The 14209-nt window shown below is 40.2% G+C and overlaps 1 protein-coding gene across 11 annotated transcripts in view; it reads right to left on the reverse strand.

Moving 5' to 3' along the window:
• MTA1 (metastasis associated 1) overlaps nucleotides 1-14209 on the reverse strand; it is an 88044-nt gene that overhangs the window by 6749 nt on the left and 67086 nt on the right. For 9 of the 11 annotated variants that reach the window (XM_041127684.1, XM_030032632.2, XM_041127676.1 and 6 more), the window contains 3 exons: nucleotides 14098-14133; nucleotides 7675-7686; nucleotides 2523-2554 (listed from right to left, as the gene is read on the reverse strand). In XM_041127684.1, the coding sequence (XP_040983618.1) occupies nucleotides 2523-2554; nucleotides 7675-7686; nucleotides 14098-14133 (80 nt within the window). The remainder of the gene's footprint in view (nucleotides 1-2522; nucleotides 2555-7674; nucleotides 7687-14097; nucleotides 14134-14209) is intronic. The other 2 variants (XM_041127678.1, XM_041127683.1) reach the window with 2 other exon arrangements.

Raw genomic sequence — 14209 nt, forward strand, 5'->3', positions numbered from 1 at the left:
AATCTAGCTACACAGCAAATCAAATATAAAAATCAGAATTTACAGTTATTCTGGTGTACCAAACTTACCCATATCCATTTTGTTCTAGGGAGGTTAATATTTAATGAGGATAGTATACAATTAAATAAGTTGTTGAAAACAAATCTACTACTACAAAGCTTAGCAGCTCTCATCATAAAATCCTTTTAGCATTTAACACCACAGATTTCCCATATATAACACATTTGCTTTGCGAATCAACACAGGTATCATTTTCCAGACCCACAGTAGCCCCCTTCCACTCAACTGGAAAAACACGAGCTGTTATTAAAAGAGGTGCAGATGAAAGGGAGCAAAGTATTAAGCTTCTCAAATGCAGCTGTCCTTGATCATTTGAAGTCCAGTTCTGCTGCCCCTCTTCCTGCTGATTAGCACATTGAGAAATCCCACTGAAATCAGTAACACTGGACAGTCGGGAAAGATGCAAAATAAGGCCCCAGAAAATCTGATATGCATAAATAAAAGCTGGTCAGAAAACACCCCAGTAGAAATTTAATTCTGGTATTTCACAGGCCATTGTCCGAGGTCAGACCATCTCCCCAGATGCACCAAGGCTTCCCCTTCTGCCCACAAAATGGGAAACTGAGCATGTACATGAGGGATGTCTGGCCTGGGAGATCCACCTCAAAAGGAAAGGTGGGGACATGAGGTATTCAAGTCCTTCAGTGTCAGGTTATGGCAAAAGCTCAACCAAATTTTAACACTTTGCCTTAGAAAGGGAAGGCTTCAGTCTGTCAACCAAGGAAAAAAACCCAACAAAACCCTATGTCTATCTCATTTTTATCTGAGGAGAAAACAAAAAAATGATAGATTTTTTTTTTTGACCAGCCTTAATCAACTGTGCTAGCAAGATCTACTTCCTGTAGAAAATTAGGGCTTTAGAGCTAAACAAACAAAACCCCACCTTTAAAAATCCTAACCTCTTTAAAGTTGCAGTAACAGTTTAATTTCTTAGTTGCCCAGCTCCATGTTATACAAGACAACTTCAGCACCACAGCAGACCACTGAAATACTTCAAGAATGGCTTTTATATTAGAGATTTATTAAGGAAAAGGTTTCAAATAAAAAGCTTTTCTGTTGTTGTTTTTTTTCTTTTTACCCCCTCCAGATTTCTCCAAGAAAATCCTTTCATTAGTGTTGCAAATGATATTTTCTCCACACGTGCTACATACACAGGAGAACAACTCTGGAGAAAGTTCTTGGAAATACCTAGAAGGGGCAACCCTGTGCTTCCAGGTTGCCTTTTCTCTACCTGCACAAAGCAATCTGTTTCAAATGGTATATCCTCAAATGTGGACCTTTAATGTTCTGTTCAGTAGCACAATTCATCAAGCAACCAGAAATCAAGGCATTTCAGGCGTTTCACCCTAAACCACCTAAAAAGTGTTAAGTCATCACAGATTTCTCCCACTGCACTGAGTTGGTTTATTCAGCAGACACAAACAAGTAGCCAGTCTCCTCAGTGACAAGAAATGAAGCTGAATTCATGGAAGAATACAATTTACCACTTCAGATCAGATGCTCAAGTAACAAACCAAACAAATGCTTCGTTATTACAAGCAGACTAGCATGCTCAAGTTATAGCCTACCCTCATAATACTGCACACTATCCGAGAACATTATTAGATTTATTAATGCTTGTGATCACCGCTCAGTGACCATCAGTCATACCTGCTGCTGATTGACCCATGTCAGAGCGACTCTACTGACGCTAACACATTGTGGCAGTTCACCCAATGAGGCAAGCTCCACTTTATCAACACCAGAAGATCATTTTTGGGGAAAAAAAATTTATGCTTGAAGTTCTCTCCCATGAGTCTCCCATAAGACATGCATAAGCTGGGAAAGTGATGCACAGGCTTTGCACTGGCCCCTTCACACCGAGGTGAATTTCACGAGAAAGCATTTTGCCAGAGACGCATCAATCAGACTGGCTATTTGCTTCTGTCTTTTGATAAAACTCAGCATAATGGATGAAAGGCTAGGAAGAATTTTTACTCAAAAAAAAAGAACATAAAAACCAAGCATTCTCAGCAGACAACTTGCACACCAACTTCCTAAAAAAAAAAAAAAAAAAAAAAAAAAAAAAAAAAAAAAAAGAAACTGTTTTCCAAACAAACCCTTCCATCATTTAAACCTTCCTCCTTCAGGGAAACACATTCCACCTAGAAACACATCCCAGAGCTTTGCTATAAACAGCCACTCACTTTCTGTATGAGCAGAAACAAAATGTTCCATTCAAAATATTTATATATACATAGATAGATAGATAGATTTGAGGTTTAAATTGTATTTAACCACTTGGATGTTTCACATACCCCAAAATATTATTTTTTTTTAATACTTTTCAATTAATTGGGAAGTATGACCAGCTGCAAACAGCAAAGACGGAAGTGAAACGCTACAGTTTAATGGGGTGTTCTATCTAGCATGGGTTAGTAATTCTTCTTTTCCCTGTTTTGGTTAAATGAACATTCTCTTACCATTTGTCTGGTTTGTCCGTGGTTAGGCAGACCTAACAAACAGGAAAGAGAATAGAGCTGGTAAGACCATTGCTTTTCCAAGACAGAAAAAAGTACAAAATCAAAACACACGCAGCTATGATTGCAACTGTGTTGTTTTGCTAAAGCAAGAGTTGTCTACCAAACTACCTTCTCCCCTCCTACAAAGGTAACTGAGGAAAGAGCTTCCTTAACAACATGGTTTGAAAAGCAGAGGTCCCAAGTTAAAAACACGTTCCATTCGCCCAGTCTTTTCTCCATTTACTCACACCTTTCTTCAAACTACCACTAAAAGCACACCTCCTCTTTCAGATCTGAGGTTATCCTCAAGTCTTGGGAAAAAAACAGGTGTTCTGTTTTAGTTTTGGAGAAATTTACTGACATCAAGAAGGAGAAAGTGGAAGGTATTATACACTGTCAAGACAGCAACAAATAAAATCCTTCCTATCATCCTTAGATCCCCAGGGAACTCTTCAGCTCAGATGTTAGCTACAAGCTGTTAGCAAACAGACTGTATCTGCTGAACCTACCACAAGTAAATACTTTCATAGGCATAGCTCCATCAGTCACAGAGCACAGCGACTCCAGCTATCACACAAAGCCCTTGTCCAGTAACACGAACAGCACCATAAAGCACCAAGCACAATGGCTTGATTTTACTAGCTTATTTGCTATACTATCAGATACCCTATCTATCATGCTGCCATAGCATATGTACTGAACTGTACTTTACATATAGACCTTGTAGGACACACAAAGGTCTTGGGATGTAAGAGAATGACGTGTTGCTATAAGGCAGCAGGGTATGGCACGGAATGGACTGGGAGACCTAATAAACCTTTTTGTTAGCACTCTTTAGTTTTCTAAGATGCATGCTCCCAGAAAACACCATTTCATTAACATCAGTGCACCAAACCATCTTTCTCAGCTGCTTCTCACCGAGAACCAAAATGCCAGTACATCAAATCCAACAGGTACTACAGGACAGGCATCAGCAAATGCTGTCGCTGGCCGCAACAGTTATCAGTATGAATTATGCTTTCACATTTATAGCAAACTTCCCAGCTTGACTTTTGAAACTTCCCATTGCTAGTGAGTTAAGCTGTGATGAAAGAGAAAAGCTTTTTAAAGAATCCAGCAAAAATGAACTTTTACAGTTCATGGTCTGTACTCCAACAGATTCCTTGAGGTTCTCCTTGGTAAAAACAAACACCATCTACTCACAGCAAGTACGCTAGGAAACACATGGCACAGCAATGTATCAGGAGGGAGAAAGGCGGAACAGGGAACATTTTCTGAGCATTGAGTATCACAACATCACATTAAAACCAACAGTTTATATCAAGTGTATTTTCCATTCTGTGTAGATGTATGCTGTTGGCTACTTCAAACATCAAGACACACAGTTTCAATTTTCTGCAGCATTTTTGTGCCTAAGTATCCACAGAGATGAAGAAATAGCTGCCAAATAAGACCACCAGTAACAACCTTCAGATGTTGACAAAGGCAATGTAGGCGCCAGATAATCATTCCTTTTTACATGGGAGCAGCGATCGCATCCAAAACACAGCTGTGAGCAGCCGTTTGAGATGGATGGACAAAGAGCTTCACGGATGCTGGGAAACAGCACAGCCAGCAGGATGCAACCTGAATCTGCTGGCTTCAGAGCTAAGCTCTAGCACTTGTTTTTTCTTCCCCCTTCCATAACAGAAAGATAACATTTTCTCCATTCACAGGAGCTCCGAGAGATGTAAATCAACTGATGCTAGTCCCTGGATTGAAGCCACACATTTCATTTTAACCACACTCCAGATCAGCAACTTTCTTGTACTAAGAACATTCTTGATGCCAGAAAAGACTAGCCTACAGGAGCAGCTGATACGTGGCTGCTGTGATGACTATTGCTGGTTGTACAACAGACAGTGAACAGTACTATTCCCGAGTAGAAGAATTAACCCAGAATATTCCATGGTGAGAAGAGATGTTGAGACTGACACAAACTGAGCGAACGCTGAGCAGAACTGCTACTTACTCTGAGCCCCAAAGCTTCAGAGCCCTCAAACAGCAAAGAAGCAGTACGAACAACAGGGACACACCTCACCCCCTAAGCTGTAATTTCCAGGATAAAGCTGCCCATGACAACTTTTTGCTCCAGTAAAATAGGACACAAAACAAAGTTACAGTTTCAATACAACTTATACTCTCGCTATCACAGTAATAAGGTATCAATTACCACATTAATCTTGGCTATCTGTGAATTTTCCCTTTAGTCACATTTTGATAACTGGAGTTTGAAAGACTGAAAACAGACACTAAAAAGACTAGCTTCAGTTTCCAATTAAAAAAAAAAAAAATCACACTAAAAGCATATGCAGATGAAGCACTGCTATTAAATGAGCAACTTTTACCCACAATGGTCACCAAAGAGATGCAGAGAGACAGCATAACATCTGTAACCCATTGCAGAACAGCTGTCAAGTCAACAGGATGCATCTGTACTGGAAACAATGGATTCTCAGCCAAAAGTTTTTGGTGGCTTCTGTGTGAGAGATGAGGTCTGCGAGACAGGCACCTCTAAGAACTAAACCAACCCTCCGTCTCTGGGTTAAGGAGTGGTACAGACAGGTAACTCACCATATGAAACAGTCCTCCCCGAGGTGATTGCTCCATTTTCACAGATCAAGGTTTGAGAGAGAATTCTCACACACATGCATCCAACAAGCAGGTTAAAAATACAATGAATTTGTATGAAGCATATGAATATAAACCAGAAGCAAAATACAACAGGGTTCTGGCAGCTCCTCTCCAGGAAAAAAAAACCTGTCTTTAACTATTTTATGGAGGGATGTCTCGAGAAGCCACAGGGTAGAAAGCATGAACATTCCTTTCGATGATATCTAAGGTCCAACTGCTTGAATTTACATAGCTCCACATCAGAAACAACACTAACAGCCTCCAAATGAAATTTAAAAAAAAAAAAAAAAAAAAAAGGCAGCCCAAACAAAAAAAGGAGATTTTTTTCAGGATTGACCAAACCTTTAAAACCACAAAGTGTAAAGGTCTACAGTGATGAATCTAAGCAGGTCTTCCACTCTTTTGCAGCCAAAGAAATAGAAATATACTCTGAAAACTCAAGGTAATTTTTTTTTCCCCATAGCACTGAAAAAAGCCCAAAGCCCTAGAAAATCTCCTGCCATTCAATTCCTCCTGCCAGTCTCTGCTATACACTGAAATAAAGAGGAAGTCCCAGAGGATAAAATGAAGGTAAATTGAAGGTATATCTGCAGATAAGCATAAATGTCCTTTGCCACAGATGATTCTACATTGTTACTGAAATGGCAATAAAACACCTAATCACAGTACAGAGATTAACTGACACCCTCAGAGCATGCCTCTACTCCCCACAGCTTAGTGACAAAGAACTTAGAACTGTTTCTCTAGCATAAGCACAATTACAGAGATTTTGGCTCAAAACCAGTCACAGCAGGTTACTATGCCCTAATAATCCTTTCATTCTTTAAGTATCAAAGCTGCAGATGAATATACTTTCACCCAAAGAAACACAGGTGGGGAAGGACTATCACAAACAGCAAAACAAGTCTCTTACTACTGTTGCTTTGCAGCTTTGTTTTATCTTTTGGGGATGGGGGGAACCACCTCTCAGTCAACCAACCTGTTTCTTTTCCTACAATCTCATATCATTTGAATCTAATGCTTTCAGATTTGTTAAAAAAAAAAATTAAAATGAGAGAATACCTAAACTTCCAGCAGCAACTAGAGCACCACCCCAAGAGCATGTTGCAGGAGTAGGTAATAGCTGGAACCTGACAACACAGAGTGGACTGGGGGAATGTAATTTCCCTATGGGAAGCATACCAGTACATCTGGTCCCACTGGACGACTGAGAGTAGACATGCATGCTCTTTGCTGATCCAGTCCCATCCCCTGCGAGTCCAGCGAGAGGACCTCAGCATCTGAATGGCAGCATTCAAAAATTACTCCCACCACTCAAATTCAGCTTGCTTTTTTGCCAACTCCACAAAATACACAACTGCCATTTCGAGAAGAAGGAGAGCCTAAACCCTCAGCAGCGTGCCCAGTGCAGACTGGAGTGCAGGGATATTTCCACGAAGTTACTACAGCAAGCATCAAGAAGCTGCAGAATAAGCATCAACCATGGCCACTTTTCTACTTCAGTAGAAACCTTCCAGCGCTTTTCCATGCCTGAACATACATACCGCTGCCTGCATATTTACCGACCATTTCATAGTTTGGCACAAGAAGTCTGTACAGAGCTGCTAGTACCAAGGAGGAAGAGTAGCCCAGCTTCTAGCCACTGGACATAACTTGGAGTTGTTAAATTTATATTTACTGAAATGTACTAACTCCAATCTTAAGCATATCCACCACACACAAAAATATGGGTCCTTCATCTCATGTTAACAAAATTAATATTTTCTTTTTTTTTTTTTTTTAACCAATCAGGACATCAAGCAATTAGTCACAGATGGCATTTTGTTTTTAACGTCTGTTTACCGAAGTATCATGCAGAACATGCAATATGCAGTAACATTCATAAGCACATCTTCAGTCACAATGATTGTAGAGAATTTAACACACACTTTCACAACCAACAAGTTTACTATACTAAAATACACTGCTTTCAAAAATCCATACACTCTTCATATGCATTTTCCTTTTCCAAAAGTAATCCTCCTCCTGGGATTCCATCCTTCCCAGCAGTAACAAAAACATCAACAGTACCACATTTGTGAGCAAGCTAGGAAAAAAAAATAAAAATTCATGCATGAATGAGGCTTGATGAACAAGGATTTCACTTCCAAGTTACTGGTTCACTTGAAGTAGTCTCTGTGTGTTGACATATACACACATCAGTTTTTGCAAGCTTGTGAGAATGCTTTAGTACCCCTCTCTTTCTTAAACTGCCAAGAGTGTGTTACTGCTGTGAGCAGATTGAGTGTCCATGTTCTAACAATCAAAGGCTATAAACTTTCAGGAATGCAAGTGCAACAAGCAGAACAGAGCATACATTGTACTAAACACCACCTAGACTAAAGTTTTTTTTTAAATTCTGTTGTACATAAAAACAATGTTAAAATTGCAATTTACTTACCTAAGTAAGTTCCTACCAAGATTGGCAAAGGAAAAGGAAAAAAAAAGATTTAAGGTTAAAAAAGGGAAAGATTCACATAGTTCAGAATACAGTAGCCCAGCCCCATGCAACAAATACAGAAATACAGACTGTTTTGGTTGTAAAGAAACACAGAAGTGATTGCAGTTCTCTGCTGGACAGATAAACTCAAGACAACATTAAACAAACAGTAACTCCAAATGAGAGATTCCACAAAGAAGAGCTTTAATTTTGGGTGAGTAAGTAGTCGTTCACTAGCCACCTCCTTCCACTAACCCCTGCACATTAACATTGTTGGATTTTGACAGTACTTCCTAAAATGCTTGGTCTAACAGTTCACATTAATTTGCTTCACAGTACCTCTCAGATGATGTGTTTGTTATGCAAAGCTGTACCTTCTGCTAAGAGTACTTCAAGGACCCTACTAATACTTTCTGGTCAGTGACATCCAACTACAATGAGTCAGTAGCCACCCTTCGACAAGTATGTTGAGAATGGAGAGCTGCTATCTATCTTGGTGTCAAGTCAATCAATACTATCCACCTTCATTCCTAAAACAGCATCACAGTATATTCTGTCTGGCTGTAACACACTAAGTGGTTAAAAAAAGAGGCAACAAAACCATGCACCTCACTGCTTTAGGATTTGCAGAAACCACTGAATTATTCACTGTTCATAGAATTGGGAATATTACACATCACATACGAATATCTATGTGTCTGTGCGTGTGTAATATATATATATATATATATATATATATATATATATATATATATATGTGTGATATGTATCACACTTGTAGATTCCACTTAATTACAAATTCAGGCTTTGTACTATCCGGGGCATTTGCAATTCTGCCATTGCATTGTTACACATTCATCTCCTCTCATCGTAATTACACCTGCTCCCTACCATTGCCTTGGGATATGCACTCTCCTCTCTCTCAACCAACATTTGCATCTTACTCCATGCCGTCCCTCATAAATGAAATGGTTTTCACCAGTTGATCCATAGAGCATGATGCCCATCACCCGATTTCATTTCCATATCTTTCTCCATAACACCAAAAGAAACTGATCACAGTATCACAGCTAAGCTGAAGGCAAGTCAAAAAAGTTTCACTTAACATCTGAACACAAAATCCTATGTACAATTCTCAAAAATAATCTGTACTTTTGGTATATAATGTAAAGCAGGGAAGTTGCACAGGCACAGTTCTTGGGGTCTCCAAAAAGCCTTTCAAGCAACTTGTCATTCTTCCCAGCTGTGCTGCTGCTGGCAAGAAACAGTCATTCTTTTAAGAAGCACTGAACATTTTCTCTCTTGACACTAGTCAGCATTACTCTGGTCCAGATACCAACAGCTAAAGCCAGGACTTTTCTCCAGTACCCCATGTATCACATTACTCATTAAAGGACCAATGCTCCCTGCTGTTTATAGTCATTCCTGCATGGGCTGATTTCCTTTGGCTGGGCCAAAGGAAGGGCAGCCAGGACCACTGCTGATAAAGGCAGAATTTTAATGCTACTTATGCATACACGTAAGTCCATGCTTTCTGCAAGGTCTAAGTCAGCCACAAAAAAACTTTGAGATAAGTCTGGTCACCTACAGAGCTGATGCGAGAGAATTTCCTTATATTCCCACCTCGATAGCTGTTTTTGATCAAGAACAGTATTTCCACTTCCATGCTCATCTCTTGATAATTAAACTAATGCCATGCTAGGCTGATGAATACTTCCAGTTCTAGGAGTTCATTCACATTGCCCCAAAAGGAGGTGAGAAACAATGAACCAGAACGTTAAATGAGACTGACATTCCATTTTGGTTTAGAAATCCTCAGTAGCAGAAGCAAGGTATTCCAACAGTTAATTAACCTCACTCAAAAATTTGCAGCTTGTTTCTAGCCAAAGTTTTTCTACTGTACCTTCTGGCTACTGCAGCTCATTATTCCATTCCCAGCTAGACTAAAAAGCCCTCTATTATTACACTTCTGCTGCTCCTGTCAGCAGAGACAAACATCTACAACTTCCACTTTGATAAAAGCATTTTCCATTATACAGTGTGTTTTCCAGTCCCTTCACCATTTTCACGACTCTTCTATAAACCCTCTCCAATTTTCAGCATTCGATCCGCTACCATTTTATCAATGCAAGTTTGTTGCTGGGAAAAGCCTTCCCTTTATTTCAGCTACTCATTCACGTTCTCTCTCTTTCTGCCAATTTTAGAGTGCATGTGATGACCCTGAAAAACAGATTTGATTAGATGAAAGCTAACGTGGTGTAAAAGAGAGTGGAAAAAAATAAAAATCTAACAATGCTCCCTCCCTTCCCCCAGTAGAAATCTGCATAAACAAGTATCACGCAGACCCCATAACTGGATAGCTGTAAGGAAAAAAGTAAACAGGGTCCAGAACATAAGACATCCTCTCTATCTCTTTAGAGGAAGTTTCATGGCAAATATTGTCAGTCAAGCTCCAGAACACTAATGAAAAAGCCATAAACTATAATTTTTTAACACCTCACTGTATTTGACAGCTTATGAGACTCCATGTACTTTTCATGCTCCAAAAATAGGATTCTGCAGCAATTTGTCCATGCTAATCTAATGTTGAAGGAGAACTGGGAAGGGCATTGTATGCCTGATGATACCTCCAATGCGATTTAAAGAGGGAAACAAAATAGATGAAAGGACTACACCCTTCTTATAAAATAGAGTGGAGGTAGTAAGGCAAGATGAAATTAAGAACATTTTCCCATTCTTGGAATTCAAGCACCGGTCGAAATGCTAGATGCCTGGCCAGACAAATAATATTCAAAGCTTGAAAAAGTTCAACTCTCTCAAGGATTAAGCAGGGATGAGTGAGAAAAAGGAAAGTTAAAGACACTTAGCTGGAGTTACATAGTAAGAGAAAAAACAAACAAACAACAATATTCCAAAGGAAAAAATCTGAAGTACTCTCTTAAGTTCAGCAATTTCCAATTTTTCCATAATCAGTTTTAACTAGTTCTGGCTGCAGCCCACTAACAAGTTTCCTTTTGTTCTCCTCCTCGATCTCTCACCGCCAAGGTTCCCCTTTTCCCAGCCTTTCCTTACTTCCCATTACTACCTCTCTTCACACAGAGTTCAGTCCGACCAACCTGCATCTGCCCATAGACTAGGTGGTCTTCCATTCCCAACCCCTCCACCCTCAGTCATTGTTTGGGCATATTTAGGAACAGTGTTTCCATTTATGCAGGAACATTCATCTAGGCACTTCACTGATTAACTTTTCTGAGGGCTGAGTTCTAACGACCAACCACCCATAGTCCTAAATAACAAGGGGTGGTAGAGACTCAGATGAATATCTTCCAGCAGCATTGCCTAAAGGAACACCCAAAATCCTACATGAACAGTTCAATTTTCAGCAATGTTAAACAGCTGAATTCTAAATGAAGGCAGCAGGTGCCATGGGAATTTAAATGCCTTACAAACCTGACCATACCACGATATACATACAAACATGGATGTTAATGCTTTACATTAAGCAAAAATACAAGCTGCTACTTGGCTCATTCCCTGCAAAGCAATCTCTTGATTTTATATTGCTTTATGATCTGGCCATGAGGACAGCCTTACAAACTTATCACATGCAATCAGTTCAGCAACCAGCCATAATTTACAGTATACATACTTCTCCCATGAGTTTGAAAGTAGTAGCCCAGCACCAAAAGGCTTTTATCACCAGCAAAGAGACTTCAGCTAAAGCCCACCATAATAGCTGTCCACTGTCATATGTCAGAGACTTTGACATGGTGACTTGTCCAAACTGTAAGGTATCTTCCAGGTGCCACCAACACAGCACATCAGCAGGAAGCAGAAAAAAATCTGGCTAATTAATACAACATTGCAGTAGGTTAACATCTCCTTCAAAACTATTTCAAGGAGACATTAGGTGGACAAAGTGTCTTCCTGCACCTAAATTTGTGCAGAAAGAGTATTTTCAGCAGTCGTCTTAACACCAGCTTTTCTTTGCAGTGCACTCCTACTATGACCTAAAGCAGCCAGTACGCCACCATGTATCACTAAGGGGCGAGGAAAAACATAAAACCAACAAAGAACCCCCACAATTTCCCATAGTATCTACAGGAGCTATGTAAATGAAGAATCTGACTGATTATAACAATTCAGTTTTACTCTCATTAATTTTTCTTCTATTTTAGGCCAGTTATAATCCAAAAATCAGTCATTCTGGATAGATGGGTTTATTTCAGTCCTTTTATACTAAATCATTGGCTCCTGAATTCTGGTCACAAGGCTTCATCACTCTTGCTGCCATTCACCTCTCCTTCACAACAGTTCCAACTTGTGCTCTTCCTCTCCGCTGACAACCTCCTCTCCCTTCCCACCAGCAGCCCCCCCAAACCAGTAAGCCTGTATGACTCCATCCAAACCCAAGGAGTAGTCTCAGCACCACATTCCCAGTTCTGGCACGGCACAGGAAACCGGCATTAGCCATGCCCAGAGCCAGCAAAGCTTACCAGCTCACATGCAAGGCAACTGGGAACCAATGCTAATTGGCACTGGCACACAAACTGTCTCCAGGCCAGAAATAGATCCACCAAACTTCCACCATCTGTTTCCCTGTGCCCAGCAGATCTTGATCCAAGTTCTTTAAACCTTGTTTCCTTGCAGGTGGTTCCCTTCCCTCTCTGTCTCGGCAAAACTTCCAGCAACCCAGGGTCAGAAAATATTCCAGATGTCAAAATTGCAGGGTGGCAAACGTTTTCCATTCACAAATAAATCTCAACCAACAATTTTAAGCTGAACAGCTCACAAAAATATCCAGTTAACACTCACTACCCCAGCAGCTTAACAGATTCTGGGACTGAATTGTACTCTGTTACCTAGCAGTTACAGGAACAAATACTACTCCAAGTATTTCAGTGGCTGGCTGAGAACAGACTGAGCAGATAAAGCAGCAGGCACTTGGTGAGAGCCAGCCCCTGCACAACTACGCAGATATGTATCAGAGAAATGCGTGTTCTGAGGAGCCTGAACAGGTACTTCACCCAAATCTTCTTTTTGCCAACTGCTCCAGCAACAGTTATGACTGAAATGTATCTAACCAAATATGTGTACCAGCAGACAGACATCTTAAAACACTAAAACAAGAATCCTCCATTTCCAGTAAGTAAATGGTTTCAGGTTATCAAATCCAGTGCTCTACACAGAGAGTGCCTTCCTGAGGGAAGGATCAGTTCTTCTACTTCCCTCCTTTGGACCACAACATCTCAAAGCTTCAGAAGTGTGTCATCTGCTGAGTGACTCAGCAGTCCCCTTGCTGATGAGGACATTTAGCAGGGAGCAGCAGGCATGCCCATAAGCAGGTAGTCACTAGGAGCTACTCTGCATCTACATCCCCCTTTACTGAACAAAGCTTCCAAGGAAGCCAAACTGACCAAGGCAGCAGGGTTTTGTTATTCTTCCCAAAACACAAAAGTTAAAAAGCACATTAAAAACTCAGCAACACAATATCAAGGTATAAATTCCCAAAGACAGCAAGACAGTAGAATGATCATTGTCCTCATTCTTACTGTATTCTCCACATGCACTTATATATGCATGCATGTAAATATTGATAACAGTCATCCACTGTCTCAGCCATTAAACACAAAGCTTAACAACAGGGCATGCAGTGGCGGCCATTTCATGGTAACACGTAAGCTGAAGTTTTTGTGTTTGCCTGTCTCATGATGACATTTAGATATCTTAACTATTCAAAATTGGTCTGTTCTATTGAATTTGGTTAAGTGAAATCATATGTACGTTTCTTGCATTATCACAAACTAAAGCTTCTGAGGTCTATTCAGTAGTCAGAACAGATTAATTTTTAACCTGTGGAAATTTTGAAAACCATTTCTACTGCAAGTAGAGAACGCACAGACAGTCTCTCACCATTGGGACTGTCCACTCACAATGGAAAATATAGAGACTTGAACTTGGGACTCAATGTGAATAGTCTTGTATTTCTTTTGGTCAAAGCGAATTTAAAGCAGTTCTGGACGCATGAAACTGATTTCTTAAAAGTTGAACAGTGAAACGACACCTAGTTTCAAACCAACCATCACAGCTTTCAGCAGTTTCACAAAACTGCTAGAAAACTGTTCTGTCAACTCGAGGAATTAGTAATGAATTCTGAACATAGCACTTCATGTCTTCAGCACGGTCGTACGACTTGTCATCTGCATGTGAAAAGCCTGGAAGGTGAGCAGCATAACCATGGGTGGAAATGGTTACCCAAGGAACACTTAGACATCAACACAAAAGGTGCACACAGACTCATTAGCCACAAAGCACAGACAAGCCAGCAGATGAAACTAAAAATCACTCTCCTAGCATAAGCTGAGCGCAGCTTCAAGGTCTTACCCCTGCTAGGCATCAACAGGCGCTTCTTCATGTTGCCTGATAGAGCACAAGTGAACAGAAAAGAGAAAAACATCACATCAGCAACCTGAACAGCAGTAGTTTAAAATGTTCT

Source organism: Aquila chrysaetos, chromosome 12 (genome assembly GCF_900496995.4).
Source record: "Aquila chrysaetos chrysaetos chromosome 12, bAquChr1.4, whole genome shotgun sequence".
NCBI classification, from domain to species: Eukaryota; Metazoa; Chordata; class Aves; order Accipitriformes; family Accipitridae; genus Aquila; species Aquila chrysaetos.